Genomic DNA, 13,897 nt, shown 5'->3' with positions numbered 1-13,897 from the left:
TCAAGAGCTCATCACCATGCAAATGTGTGTTTCAGGTGGATCCCAAGCAGCTTCTGGAGGACGGGATCAGGAAAGAGCTTGTCAAACGTGTAGCGTACGCTCTGCATAAAGGCCTCATCTTCAACCCTAAAGCCAAAGTGAGCAAACAAACCTGCTAATTAACAACTATTCTGTCATTATTTCTGGATTTCCTCATATCTATTTAGTTGTTTTTGAGTTTGTGTGAGGTGTTGCTTTCTGACGTTTCTTTCAGCCCAGTGAACTGATGCCAAAGCTGAAGGAAATGGCTGCCACTATGGATGGGTTTTATCGCTCGTTTGAGTACATTCAGGATTACGTGAGCATCTACGGCCTGAAGATCTGGCAGGAGGAAGTGTCTCGAATAATCAACTACAACGTAGAGCAGGAGTGCAACAGTTTCCTTAGGACAAAGGTCTGTTTTTTTGTTGTTGTACATTATTCATACAGGGTGTGATTTTTAGAATGATAACGGTCCTTGTCCAGACTGGCGTTTTAGATAAGGGTATCCATCCAGACTGTACAGCAGGGGTCACCAACCTTTTGGAAACTGAGAGCTACTTCTTGGGTACCGATAAGTATGAAGGGCTACCAGTTATTAAATAACACATTTTTCTTAATTTTCTTTTAATTATATGTTATTATTAATAATTAATAATATTCATCTATGTGAAGACATTGATCATGTTAATGATTTCTCACAGTAGTTGTCAACAATGATTCAACAAGGTAGATAAATATCAATATGCAACACTTCATTTGTCTGAAATAGTTTTTAAAGTTTTTTTAATATATAACTTAAAGTCATTTTCAAATTGACACCAATGCAAGTGTGATTAAAGAAAGAATACCTATAAAAATATTAGATGCAGCTTACTCATATGTGGTGCTATGGTGAGCTGTTTTCTAGAACAGGCCTACGGGCAATTCATGTGAACCTGCTGGGCTGCCTGGTCCCCACGAGCACCATGTTGGTGACCCCTGCTGTACAGTATAAAACAATTAATATGTGACCTTTTTTTTTTTTTTTTGCTTTATTAGGCAGAAAATAATAACTATATTGTAAAAACAATATAAATAATATCGATACCTATACAGATTCACAAACACAATAAAACCACACACTAGTTCAATTCAGAAAGTATCAGGAAAACACAAGTATACACTAAATTAGTTTATAATTAATTAGAAACACTATCACATACATACAGATGCATACTTAAAACAATTGAATAAATAATAATAATAAAAAAAAACTTTCTGACATCGTGTCCTAACAACATCCAACTCAACAAGCGCAGAATTATTTAAATGCCATCCAGAGCACTCCTGACCAAAGGGTATGGGTTAGATTCTATTTCATACATATTTAACATAATTAAAAGGACATGCGCTGAATGACTGATGTTTTGGTTTTCACTGAATCACTGACTTTCATTTTCAAACAATTTTCAAGATCTGAGTTCAAATATCTGCTGCTGCGTTCAGTAGTATGGCAACAAAAGTCATGTAGATGTTGTTTAAACTTACAGTAATAGCATTTAACACTGAATAAAGCACATAATCAGTACCTGAGGAAATAATTTGTCATAGTAGTACATGCTGTTGTTTTGCTTATAAAATACAAATTTTGTGTCGTTGTCGCAGATGGTTAGAATAAAAAATTTTCGTCTTAGGTTTTAACTTACTAAAGATTTCTTTTCCATTTTATTGTTGTGTTTAGTTAGGACGGTGTAAAGTTTGCGAAAAAGCAAAAATTCCATCAGGTTGTTAGAACGGCTGACTGTATTGGTAACCTAGTAACCAACAGTAAACAAGGCAAGCAAAATGGAGACAGCCGATTGGTCACGTGGGTGTAATCTTCACTAAGTCTGAATTTATCAGTCAAATGCATTTCCATTTTCTGTTTTTTCACAATAAAGTGATAATTCACAAAAAGAATTGAAATTTACTCACTAGAACACTCTCTCAAATGGTTTCAAAACTTTATGCGTTTCTTTCTTCACAAAGATATTTTGAAGAAAGCTGAAAACCTTTAATTGACTTTCATAGAGGGAAAAACAAATACTATAGATAAGTCGATGGTTTGACGGTTCCAAAATTTTTTTAAAATCTTTTTTTTTTAACAGAAGAAAGAAACTCATAAAGGTCTGAAACAAGTCAAGGGTAATTAAATTGTAAAAAACTACAGTTTTGGGAGAATTATCCCTTTAACGGTTTGCATTAAGTGGTAACTCTTTACAGTAAGGCTGTATTAGTTAACACTAGTTAATGCACTTACTAACATGAACAAACTATGAATAATACAGTTATTAGAGTATTTGTTCATTGTTAGTTGATTTTAACTCACAGTGCATTGACTAATGTTAACAAGCATGAATTTGGATTTAAATAATGCATTCCTAAATGTTGAACTACGATTAATAAAGGTTGTACAAATATTGTTCATACTTAGTTCATGTTAGTAAATACAATAAGTAATGAATCCCTACTGTAAAGTCTGACCCGTTAATTTTGCATTTACCACAAGTAAGCTTAAAAATGTATTTTTTTTTCTAAATAAAGGAATTTTCATTAGCATTTTTGAAATTTGCCATTTGTTGTGATTTTATGAAATGGATGTAGATATAGAAAATGCACATTAACACAGAATGATGGAAACCCATCTAGACTAGACTAGTGTTATGCAATATGTTACAAAACTGAATATGTTTTAGCCATTTCAGACTCGATTCATGATGATTTTCGATACGCTGAAGACTTTTCATTCACAAACTGTTAACTCGCACACTACATGAAGCCTAAATGCACAGAAATGCAAATTTTACCTATTTTATTTTATGTTTTACGGGCATTGATTTAAAAAAATAATGATCATCTTTTCAGATCCAAGATTGGCAAAGCGTCCACCAGTCCACCCACATTCCCATTCCTAAATATCCATCAGTTGATGAATCCGCCACATTTATTGGACGTCTTTGCAGGGAAATCCTGAGGATCACAGACCCCAAGTGAGTGTGCAAACTGCATTATTTCAGACTTTTAAAGGTTTGACACCTGAACGATTAATATCATATCCATCATGTCTATTCCTCTCAGGGTGACGTGTTACATTGACCAGCTCAACACCTGGTATGATCTGAGGACGCATCAGGAAGTGACAAACAACCGACTGTTTTCCGAGATTCAGGACACGCTGGGAACGTTCGGGCTGAACGGGCTGGACAGACTCCTGTGCTTTATGATCGTCAAAGAGCTGCAGGTCTGGCCTGATACAGTTGGAGTCAAAATGATTAGCCCTCCTGTGAATTTTCTTTTCTTTTTCAAATATTTAGCGAATGATGTTTAACAGAGCAAAGAATTTTTCACAGTATTTCCTATAATATTTTTTCTTCTGGAGAAAGCCTTATTTGTTTTATTTCGACTAGAATAAAAGCCGTTTTTAATTTTTTAAAATCATTTTAAGGTCAAAATTATTAGCCCCTTTAAGCTATTTATATTTATTGTTTGTCTACAGAACAAACCATTGTTATACAAAGACTTGCCTAATTAACCTAATTAAGCCTTTCAGTGTCACTTTAAGCTGTATATATGTATCTTGAAAAAAAAGATCTAGTAAAATATTATTTACTGTCATGACGGCAAAGACAAAATAAATATTATTATAATTATTAGAAATGAATTATTAAAGCTATTATGTTTAGAAATGTGTTGAGAAAATCTTCTCTCCATTAAAGAGAAATTGGGGAAAAAATATACAGAGGGGCTATTAATTCAGACCTTAACTGTATTAATAACCTGATTTATTATAATAATGCCATTATAATTGTAGTTATGAAATCAAATAATGCAAGTTGAAGGTCACCCAAAAATATGTGTGAAAATATTTACTCTCACCCAAGACAAAGATATTCAGAAGAATGTTGGAACAAAAGCAGCTATTATAACAGGAACACAAAATACTGTGGATGTCAATGGCTGTTTTTAAAAATATTGTTCAGTATATATTTTTTGGTGTTCAGGAGAAGAAATTTTATAACGTTTTGAAACAAGTGGAGGATGAGTGGAGGAAACGATTGAAACAATGTTGTCCATTTTTTTCTCATTTTACAACGAAAAAGGTTCTAAATAAAACTGGAGCTGAATATTTCAAACTTTGTAGTGTTTAGCTTGTAATTAAATAGTTTTTAAACAAATTGTAGTTATCCAATTATAATATTCATTCCTTCATTAATTCATTTTTCTTCGGCTTAGACCCTTTATTAATCAGGGGTCACCGCAGCAGAATGAACTACCAATTTATCCAGCATATTTTTTTACACTGCCCTTCCAGCCGCAACCCAGTACTGGGAAACACCCATACAGTCTCACATTCACACATACACTATGGCCAATTTAGCTTATTCAATTCAACTATAGTGCATGTCTTTGGACTGTGGGGGAAACCGGAGCACCCGGAGGAAACCCACACGAACATGGGGAGAACACGCCAACTGACCCAGCCAGGGCTCGAACCAGCGACCTTCTTTCTGTGAGGCGACAGCGCTGCCCACTGTGCCATCGTGTCACCCCAATTATGATATAATTAAAACACCTTGTTTTTAATGTTAGCTCCCTTAATTTAATTCTAACATACATTGATATAAATATAATTGTAATTAGGATGATTAATCATAATAATAATAATATTAATTCATATTTGGGTTGCGTCTCGAAGGGCATCTGTTGCGTAAAAACACATGCTGGATAAGTTGGTGGCTCATTCCGCTGTGGTGACCCCAGATAAATAAAGGGGCTAAGCTGAAAAGAAAATGAATGAATGAATAATTCATATTATTAATATTATTTGATAACAAAACTATAATAATTTACTCCTTTACCCTTTTCACAATACATGTACTGTAAATGAAAAAATTATAGCAGTTTGTTTTACTAATAAATGCAAATAAATTTGAGCAAGCCAATCTGCATAAAAAGTTCACATTTTTAGAAATAAAACTTTGATTATAACAATTATAATTGTATCAAGAAGTTAGAGCTGGCACTCCTACCTATTGTGAAAACCATGAGATCCCTCTTTATATAAATGTCGCATTAATAATTATTACAATGATAACAATAATAAAATCTCCTCTGCAGAATTTCCTGACAGTTCTTCAGAAGAGCATCCTGAAGGATAAAGCTGTGGTCGACGTCTTCAAAGCTCTGCTGACCGCTGTCAATCCTGTCAAAGGAATTGTGGGTATGTATGTTTGACGCACCACTGCACAAATCAGAATTATAAGAAATAAACAAATTACAAAACATCTTAACTCAAAAGTCACAATTCATACACTCAAAAAACAAAAAAAATTCTAACTAATTATTTAAAATAAGCTGAAAGCACATGATTCTTAAGCTTTTTTTTTAGACAATTTAATTGTCTTATGTTCAATCAACTTAAAATTCTAAAAACTAATAAGTTATCTTAATCGATTTGCATTGAGACAAGATGATTGTGTGGAACCCAGCATTTTTTACAGTGTATGAAAAGTCTTAAGTCGCATTGTTTCTGATGGATCATTTGTCAATCTTTTCAGCAAATGCAAGCAAAGTCTACACAAATGCTGCGGCCAAAACACAGAAGATCTGGAGCCCGTATCTGGAATCCATCATGAAGGTGTGAATGATGAAGTTGGGAGGCTGACCAAAGATAAATTGCACTGAAATAAATGTTTTTCTTACTTAGAATTAAGTCTTATTTCTTGTCTAAAAATCTACACATTCAAGCTTAAAACAATATTATTTTACGTACCCCATTGGCGTATTTTTTACTCAATTACTCAATTTTAACATATTATTTCTGAAAACAAAACATTGATTTTACTTGTCCAGAAAACGTTTCTTTATTTAAGATTTTTTTGCATTGTGATTATTTAATTTCTGAACTTGGATGCTTTTCGGAAATGTTAAATAGAGCTATTCAAACCGTCTGGTGAAATTGTGTTGTTATCGCAATATATAGTTGAAGTCAGAATTATTAGCCCTCCTGTTTATTTTTCCCCTAATTTCTGTTCAGTGGGGAGGAGATTTTTTTTAACACTTTACTAAAGCTAATTTACTGTTGGTGGCTGTTTTTGGTCCATTGACTTTCATTACAATCACATTTTTAGATTGCAAAACCATAATATAATATACAGATAAAGTCAGATTTTTTAGCCCCCCTGTTTTATATTTCCCTGATTTTTGTTTAATGGAGGGAAGATTTTTTTAAATACATTTCTAATCATAATAGTTTTAATAACTCATTTCTAATAACTGATTTATTTTACCATGATGACAATAAATAATATTTGACTAGATATTTTTCAAGACACTTCTGTACAGCTTAAAGTGACATTTAAAGGCTTAAATAGGTTAACTAGGCAGGTTAGGGTAATTAGGCAAGTTATTGTATAATGGTGGTTTGTTCTGTAGACTATCGAAAAAAAATTATAGCTTAAAGGGTCTAATAATTTGGACCTTAAAATGGTTCATAAAAAAATAAAAACTGCTTTTATTCTTGCTGAAATAAAACAAATAACACTCTCTCTAGAAGAAAAAATATTATCAGACATACTGTGAAAATTTCCTTGCTCTGTCAAACATCATTTGGGAAATATTTAAAAAAGAAAACAAAAACTGAAAGGAGAGCTAATAATTCTGACTTTAACTGTATATTGCAGAAATGTAACATTTTGCAATGTCTGTTTGAGAGTTTTTTTTATGTTCATGCTGAACAAAACAATGTTTAACAGGTGGGTCAGATGCAGATCTTGAGGCAGCAGATTGCCAACGAGCTCAATTACTCCTGCAAATTTGACTCCAAACATCTCGCTGCAGCGCTGGACAACCTCAACAAGTGATTTTTCTTCCTTTATTTGTGAAGCTCTTGTGTCAGTTTTACCTTCTGAGAACTTACAGCGCAAGTGTGGTGTTTTTAAGGTCCCTGCTGTCCGATATTGAAGCTCATTACCAGGATCCATCACTGCCATATCCTAAAGAAGACAACACTCTTCTGTACGAGATCACTGCCTACCTGGAGGCTGCAGGAATACACAATCCGCTCAACAAGGTCAGTCGAGTGCATGTGAAAAATTAAGCGTGTATGATGATGTCGTAATTGTTGTTTTTATCAGGAATGCCACTCAGAAAAAAACACATCTTTAGAGTACCAAAGCATTGACTGCAAGATTAAGCCTATTAGAATTTACATTCTAGAACTCTAAAGAGGTTTTAAATGAATCAAACGAGTGAGTGATTCAATGATCCATTCATAATTTGCATACTATTCAAGTAAGTACTGCATTTGAATTAGAATTTACTTGACGAACACTAGAAAAGTATGTTCTACGTAGTAGTGTTGTCAAAACTATTGATAAATATCGATACAGAAATAATTAAAATAAAAACCAAGCTGGAGAAGAATTTGTTTGTGATGACTTACTCCTGAATCAATCTCTTCTTGAATCAATCAAATGAGTGATATATGAGTATTTAAAATATAAATTAATGTTGCATTTATTAAAATGTGTATGGTTAATACAGCTAATTGTCTAAAATATGTCATTTTATTTCAAATAAAAATACTAAATTAATTAGCATTCTAGAATGCTAATGAGTTTTTGAATGAATCAAATGAGTGAGCGATTCAATGATCCATTCATAGATTACCTCTAAATTCACATACTATTCAAGTAGGTACCGCATTTAAATTTGACCTTACTTGACCACTACTAGAAAAGTATTTTCTATATAGTAGTGTTGTCAAAAATATGGATATATTGATAAATATTGATGCTGAAATATTTCAAATGATACAGTCTTGCTTTTGGTTGGTGTCGATACATAGATATATACACTAGATATCGCATAGGGACCCTGAGCATGCGTCAATAGCGCCGCCACATTGGTACAGTGCTCCCAGGACAAATGTCATTCAACTGCACTAGTCAAGACAGTGTTATTACGTGAAGATGCGGGACTTTAGCTCTGTCTACGGGTGTAGTAACGAGCAAACAAAGAAAACAAAGCACAAAGGCAGAACATTTCATTGGTAATATTAAGTTTTTTTTTTCTGTTTTTGTATGTTCTGAACTTTTGTGCTAATCAGGTAATGTTATTGATTATAACAGTCACTTACTTCATTCACCATACGGCAAAGCAGCTTCAACTCGCACTAAACACTCGGCTTATGCTAGTTTTGCTGAATAAAATCAGCAAACAATACAAAAGATATATGACAACGAGATGCTGCGCTGCCAGAAACTTGTATTATTGTCGGCTAACGTTAGTGAAAGAGTCGTTCAGGGGATTCATTCACAAACGAATCGCTCTCTCCGTCAGTTTGAGAAGTGAAAGCAGGAGAGGAGGTGTGTTTCAGGACATGGATTAGATTAAATTTAACAGGGAGGGTGAATAGTACATTTCTGTACACACAAACACAAGCTTTTTGTCAGGAATGCCCGTTCGGTCACTGATCCATCAATGTAGAAAAGTGATGTAAAATTATAATTTTCGTAATTAAAAAAAAAAATTACATGCTAACATCCAGGAAAACTCCTGATCATAGATATATGTGTATATCTCTGACTTTGGATGGCCACAGTCCTCCACTGCACCTTGGTCCCGCATTCATTTCAAAGGAGCGCTACCCTGTAGCAAGATGGCGGCGCTATTGACACATTCCCTCCAATAGACAACAATAGGCCAGGCGACATCTAATGTATATATCTATGGGTGTCGATACTCTCATTCTCTACTCTCACCATGAATAATTAATAATAATGAATAGAAATAATTAATAATAATAATATCTGAACACTTTTGTTTTAATCAGTAAATAAGATGAGATTGCACTAATTTAGTTTTTTTTCTTTTATTGCCTTTTGAACTGAAGGCCTGTTGATGTACCTGGTGTAAGCATTGTTCGGTTATTTCCTTCTCTTTTTTTCTTTATTTGCATACTTTTAACATTGCAGAATTGATTCTCCACTGTATCAAATATAGTATGAAATATCAACATTTTTCAAGGTATCTTATCGAAGTTGGAAATTCCAGTATTGCAACAGCACTACTCTATATAATATGAATATGAGTAGTGTAAGTGGAATTCGGATGTATATCGCCTTTTGTTATTGGTCACATGACCTACCACGTCAGTTGCATTCATTAAAACATATTTCACGTGGCCTCATGGGATAGTACATTGTCCATTGGATGCACACTTCAGAATCTCAGAAGTAGTGGGTCATGCAGGTACTTTTCATCTGCTGTTTTTTAAATACTATATATTCAGACTTAATAATTGGCTTTATTTTGCAATATAGTAAAATATATATATTTATAGGAAATGTGTGATTTCGGACGCAACTATAATAGTCAAGTCATTTTTAAATTAATGAGCCAGTTGGAATGAATTGATTGAATGAACAATTCAGTGAGACTGAAATATTTTCCATAACAGCCCTAAATTATCCAAGCTGTTATATTATATTTTATTTTGTATACATAGTTTTTTTTCTTTAATTAAATTATAATAGTTTAATTTAATTAATATGTTTAAAATTCAATTTTATCTTTTTTATCTATGTCTAAGTAGCACCTGTAAGAAAGCAATTTCCCACTGCGATTAATAAAGTGTTCAGATCTCTCAGAAACAAACTCTGGAAATTATAAATTATTTTAAATATTGAATTTTTTATTTTTTATTTTTTGTGAATATGACACACCCTCTAAGATGTTTTTTGTGTAACTTCATGAAAAAACTTGTCTTAATTTAAAAAATAATTATAATGGCCCGGATGTTCTGTTCTTGAAGGCTTACCTGCTGTGATATTAACCATCTCTTGTTTCTTTTATTCATGTGCTCTTTTCAGATCTACATCACAACCAAGCGTCTGCCTTATTTCCCTATCGTCAACTTCCTGTTCCTCATCGCGCAGCTGCCAAAACTGCAGTACAATAAAAGCCAAGGTTAGCGAGTAACTCCACAAAAAAGGTTCAAAGTGGGTCAGTTCTATATTTTTCTGTAGCATGTCTGTTTGAAATATTAACTTACCTGTACATTTCCAAACATTATTGTTGTCATTAATTGTAATTCTACAGTAAGAGTATTGTCTGTTAACAAGCAGTGTTCCACGCAGAGATCTGGTGGCTGTTCCATAAACCAAGCCTAGAGAAAAAGCCAGGCTTATTTTGCCAAGTCAGGTTTATTAATGGTGAATTCTGTTTCATAAGTCAAATATAAGATAGTTCAAACTCAGCTACTCTGGCAACTTATGCTGGGAAACTAGCCTGGTCCAGGGCAGGTTAACTCTTAGGCTAAGTCAAGTTCAAGCTTAATCAAAGTAATGTTAATATTTGCCTGCGGTAATTTGATGCCATTTTATTTCACTTAACCTCTTAATAGTGATTAAAACTTTATAGTCGCCTATTAGTAAACATATATACACCAAACATCTTTTAGAATAGAACGACATATACATTTAAATTAAAATAAGTTATTGCAAACTAAACAAATGCAAACTGCAACATTAAGTCATCTTTTTTTTAATGTTTATGTTGATTTTGTTTTTCCCCTGTTTATCAAAATTTTATTTAATATTTTCCCCCAACTTATTAATTTGGGTGTGCTAATTTTTGGACTATGATCTTCCGTAATATTTTGTTTGATCAGTTGCAAATTTTGTTTTGGTAGTGAATAATCTAATGTATATGCACAAACATGTTATTATAAAGGATTCTGTAGAAAATATTAATTCAAAATATTGATCTGTGAGGGGTGAACTTAGCTAGTATATGAATTACAAAATTTAAAAAAAGAAAATATATTAAGAAAGCACTGACTGATATACAGAAGTAGACTACATTTCTTCAAGAATGACTATAAAGCTGCAAAGCCTGAGTGGAATAATCAGGTGATGGATCCGGTCCGAGCAGTAGCCTCACTTTAATATAAAGATTTTTTCCCATGGGCCGCGGGAAACACACGTATTAAAGGGAAAGCAGCATTCTGGTTTCAGCAGCAAGTTAAAAATCCCACCACTTGTGCGTGCACGGCTCTTTGTAGCCATTATTTTCAACTTAATGTTTTGAGGTTAAGCACATTTTGTACGTCAACAAGCAAGCAACAAGCAGAAAGCGCGCATTCTCTAGCTCACGCACGCATCAAGCACAATTTCAATGTATTGCGACAAATATTTAATTTAACCGTAAAAGGCCTGGATGGTGGTCTTTTTTTTTTTTTTATTGGGACGATCTGCAATTTCATGTCAGCTTCTCTCTTGCTTTGTTGCAAGCCGTAGTTTTTGAGTATTTTGTTTGAATTATTACATGTTTGAACTCTAGAAACAAACGCGGCTCACTCGCTGTGGACATAGCTGTGTCTTATGTCAGAGCTCTTTCAGTTCTCATTGTTGCCATGGTCGACCTCTGAGGTTTCACAACAGTAACGTGCACGAGCAGCTATCTAGATTATTTAAACTGAACTCTGATTAGTTTGATCAACTGATCTTCAACTCTCTGTTGTGGAACCAATTTAAGTGTGGACGTCTAGTTCGGCTCATTGAGGTCGGGTTTTTGACTTTAATCCCCGCTTTTCTTAACCACTTTTATGAAACAACCCCCTGATCTGATCATCTTTAAAAACCTTTGACCTTCAAAGCTACAACACTGTTCAAAGTTTTAGGCACAGTGTAACAATGAGGACGCTTTCTAAAATGCGTAAATACATTTTATTTATCTATTTACTTCTATTAACTTGTCTGTAGGTTTTCAGGTAGCTTTGCAGGTGGGTTTTTTGAAGCATCTTAGAGAGATGTTGCTGAAGCTCTTGTGCATTGAGTCTGTTCTGTTTCTTCATGTCATTCCAGACAGACTGAATGATGATCAGATCAGATCTCTGTGTGGAGCACTGACTGTTGGCAGACAATAATCTCACTGTATGATGACAATTAATGACTAAAGTTATGTTTGGAAATGTAAGCTGATGCTTCAAACTTACATGCTACAGAAAAATATAGAACTAACGGCTTTAAACCTTTTTTTGGTAAAAAATATTCGACTTTTGAACAATACTGTACTTGAAAGCATAAGTTTATTACTCCAGGTTTCAGTGTCACTTGATTCTTCAGAAATCCTTCATGTTGGAGAAATATTATTCTCAAAGTTGGAAACAGTTGTGCAGCTTCATCTTGAGGGGAAACGGATGCTTTTGTGTTTCCTCAGGAATGGCGTGCAGAAAGCCTGCAGATGCGCTGGATTGGGCTCCTCTGGTTCTGGGTCTGCTGACGCTCCTCAAACAGTTTCACTCCAGATACACGGAGCAGTTCCTCGCTCTGATTGGACAGTTTATTCGCTCCATAATGGAGCAGTGCACCAGGTACCTGATTCCCATTACTGGGTTGCAGCTGGAAGGGCATACGCTGGGTAACACATATGCCGGATTAGTTGGCAGTTCATTCCACTGTGGCGACCCCTGATAAATAAGGGACTGAGCCAAAGGAAAATTCAAGAGTTCACACTTAGCTGATGATTGAAGCAAGTTTGGCATGCTGTAAGGTTCTTGAGCCCTGGGCTCCCTCCCGTTTGGAGGAAGAGAGGGGAGCCTCGAGCTCAGGTAGATCTCGACAACTCCCCCTTGATAAGAGCTGATGACTAAAAATTGAATGCTATTAAAAGATATGCTGCAGTATGAGATTACCTGTATTGCAAATTTAGATTTATCAATTTACTTGTTGAGCATGTTTTTGGAATGTGGGAGGAAACCGGAGGACCCGGGGAAAACCCACGCAAGCACGGGAAGAACATGCAAACTACACACAGAAACGACCACCGGCCTGGTAAAGGACTAGAACCGGTGACGTTCTTGCTGTGAGGCGACAGTGCTAGTCACTGGGCCACCGTGCTGCCCTATGGAGGGAAAGGTGAAAAGGTAGGGGTGGAAGGGGGGATTCTTCAAATCGAAGATGACTGTAGTGAAAAAACCCTTGCTCTTTATAGTGGGTTAGGAATGGCCTGATTGGTGGATCATGCATGCTAATGTGGAACCAGCCGTGTTCAATCATAATCACGTGCTCCTCTCGAAATGAGTTTATGAATAAACTTCACTAAATTAATCAAGCTCTTGTAGATTAAAACAATACAACATATAGTAAATATCATTCACAGTTATTCATATATTCATTTACTTTTCGGCTTTATTAGTCAGGAGTCATCACAGCAAACATGCTGGATAAGTTGGCGGTTCATTTAGCTGTGGCGACCCTGGATTAAAAAAGGGAATAAGCCGAAAAGAAAATGAATAAATGAATGAATGAAATATATACCTTATGGGGAATAATTGTCCTTTAACATGTTTCTTTTCAGTGTATTTCCTGTTATGTATGTTTTTTCTTTTGGAGAAAGTCTTAAGCCCCATTCACACGGGGCGTCAGCTTCAACGCTTCCCATTCACTTTGAATGGGTGACCACAGGCGTTGCCAAACTGCATCGTGGATCTATCGGCGCCGCTTCAGTGGCGTTGCTCGCTGCAGAAGATGAGACTTGCTCAACTTTTCAAGCGCCGACGGAGGCGTCAGCCAATCAGATCGCTGTTTGCAGCTACACCAGCTCAGACAGTAGCTGATTGCTGACTAATTTCATTGGCTGACGGTGCTATGACGATCGCGTAAGCCCCAACTTCAGACACGCCCTTTGTCAAGCGTTGACACTGAAGCCCCGTGTGAATGGGGGGTTATTTCTTTTAGTTTAGCTGGAAACAAATATACATTTGCATTTATTTTAAGGTCAATGTTGATATTTTGTTTATTTTTAATGGCTTCACAACAAACCACTGCTCTCCAGTAACTTCATAATTACC

The 13,897-nt window shown here is 35.0% G+C and overlaps 2 protein-coding genes across 3 annotated transcripts in view; one reads left to right on the top strand and one right to left on the bottom strand.

The window, feature by feature from the left end:
- dpy19l1l (dpy-19-like 1, like (H. sapiens)) overlaps window positions 1-13,897 on the bottom strand; it is a 754,017-nt gene that overhangs the window by 115,363 nt on the left and 624,757 nt on the right. The gene's annotated exons all lie outside the window — the stretch shown is intronic.
- Window positions 1-13,897, top strand: part of washc5 (WASH complex subunit 5) — a 31,276-nt gene that overhangs the window by 15,639 nt on the left and 1,740 nt on the right. The window contains 10 exon segments of the mRNA NM_200183.1: window positions 36-137; window positions 254-433; window positions 2,905-3,029; window positions 3,118-3,280; window positions 5,158-5,260; window positions 5,598-5,677; window positions 6,795-6,898; window positions 6,982-7,111; window positions 9,915-10,011; window positions 12,265-12,418. Of these exon segments, the coding sequence (NP_956477.1) occupies window positions 36-137; window positions 254-433; window positions 2,905-3,029; window positions 3,118-3,280; window positions 5,158-5,260; window positions 5,598-5,677; window positions 6,795-6,898; window positions 6,982-7,111; window positions 9,915-10,011; window positions 12,265-12,418 (1,238 nt within the window).

This window comes from Danio rerio, chromosome 16 (assembly GCF_052040795.2).
Source record: "Danio rerio strain M-AB ecotype USA chromosome 16, GRCz13ab, whole genome shotgun sequence".
NCBI lineage: Eukaryota > Metazoa > Chordata > Actinopteri > Cypriniformes > Danionidae > Danio > Danio rerio.
Note: the sequence above shows the minus strand (reverse complement) of the source record. Positions and strands in the feature narration are given on the sequence as shown.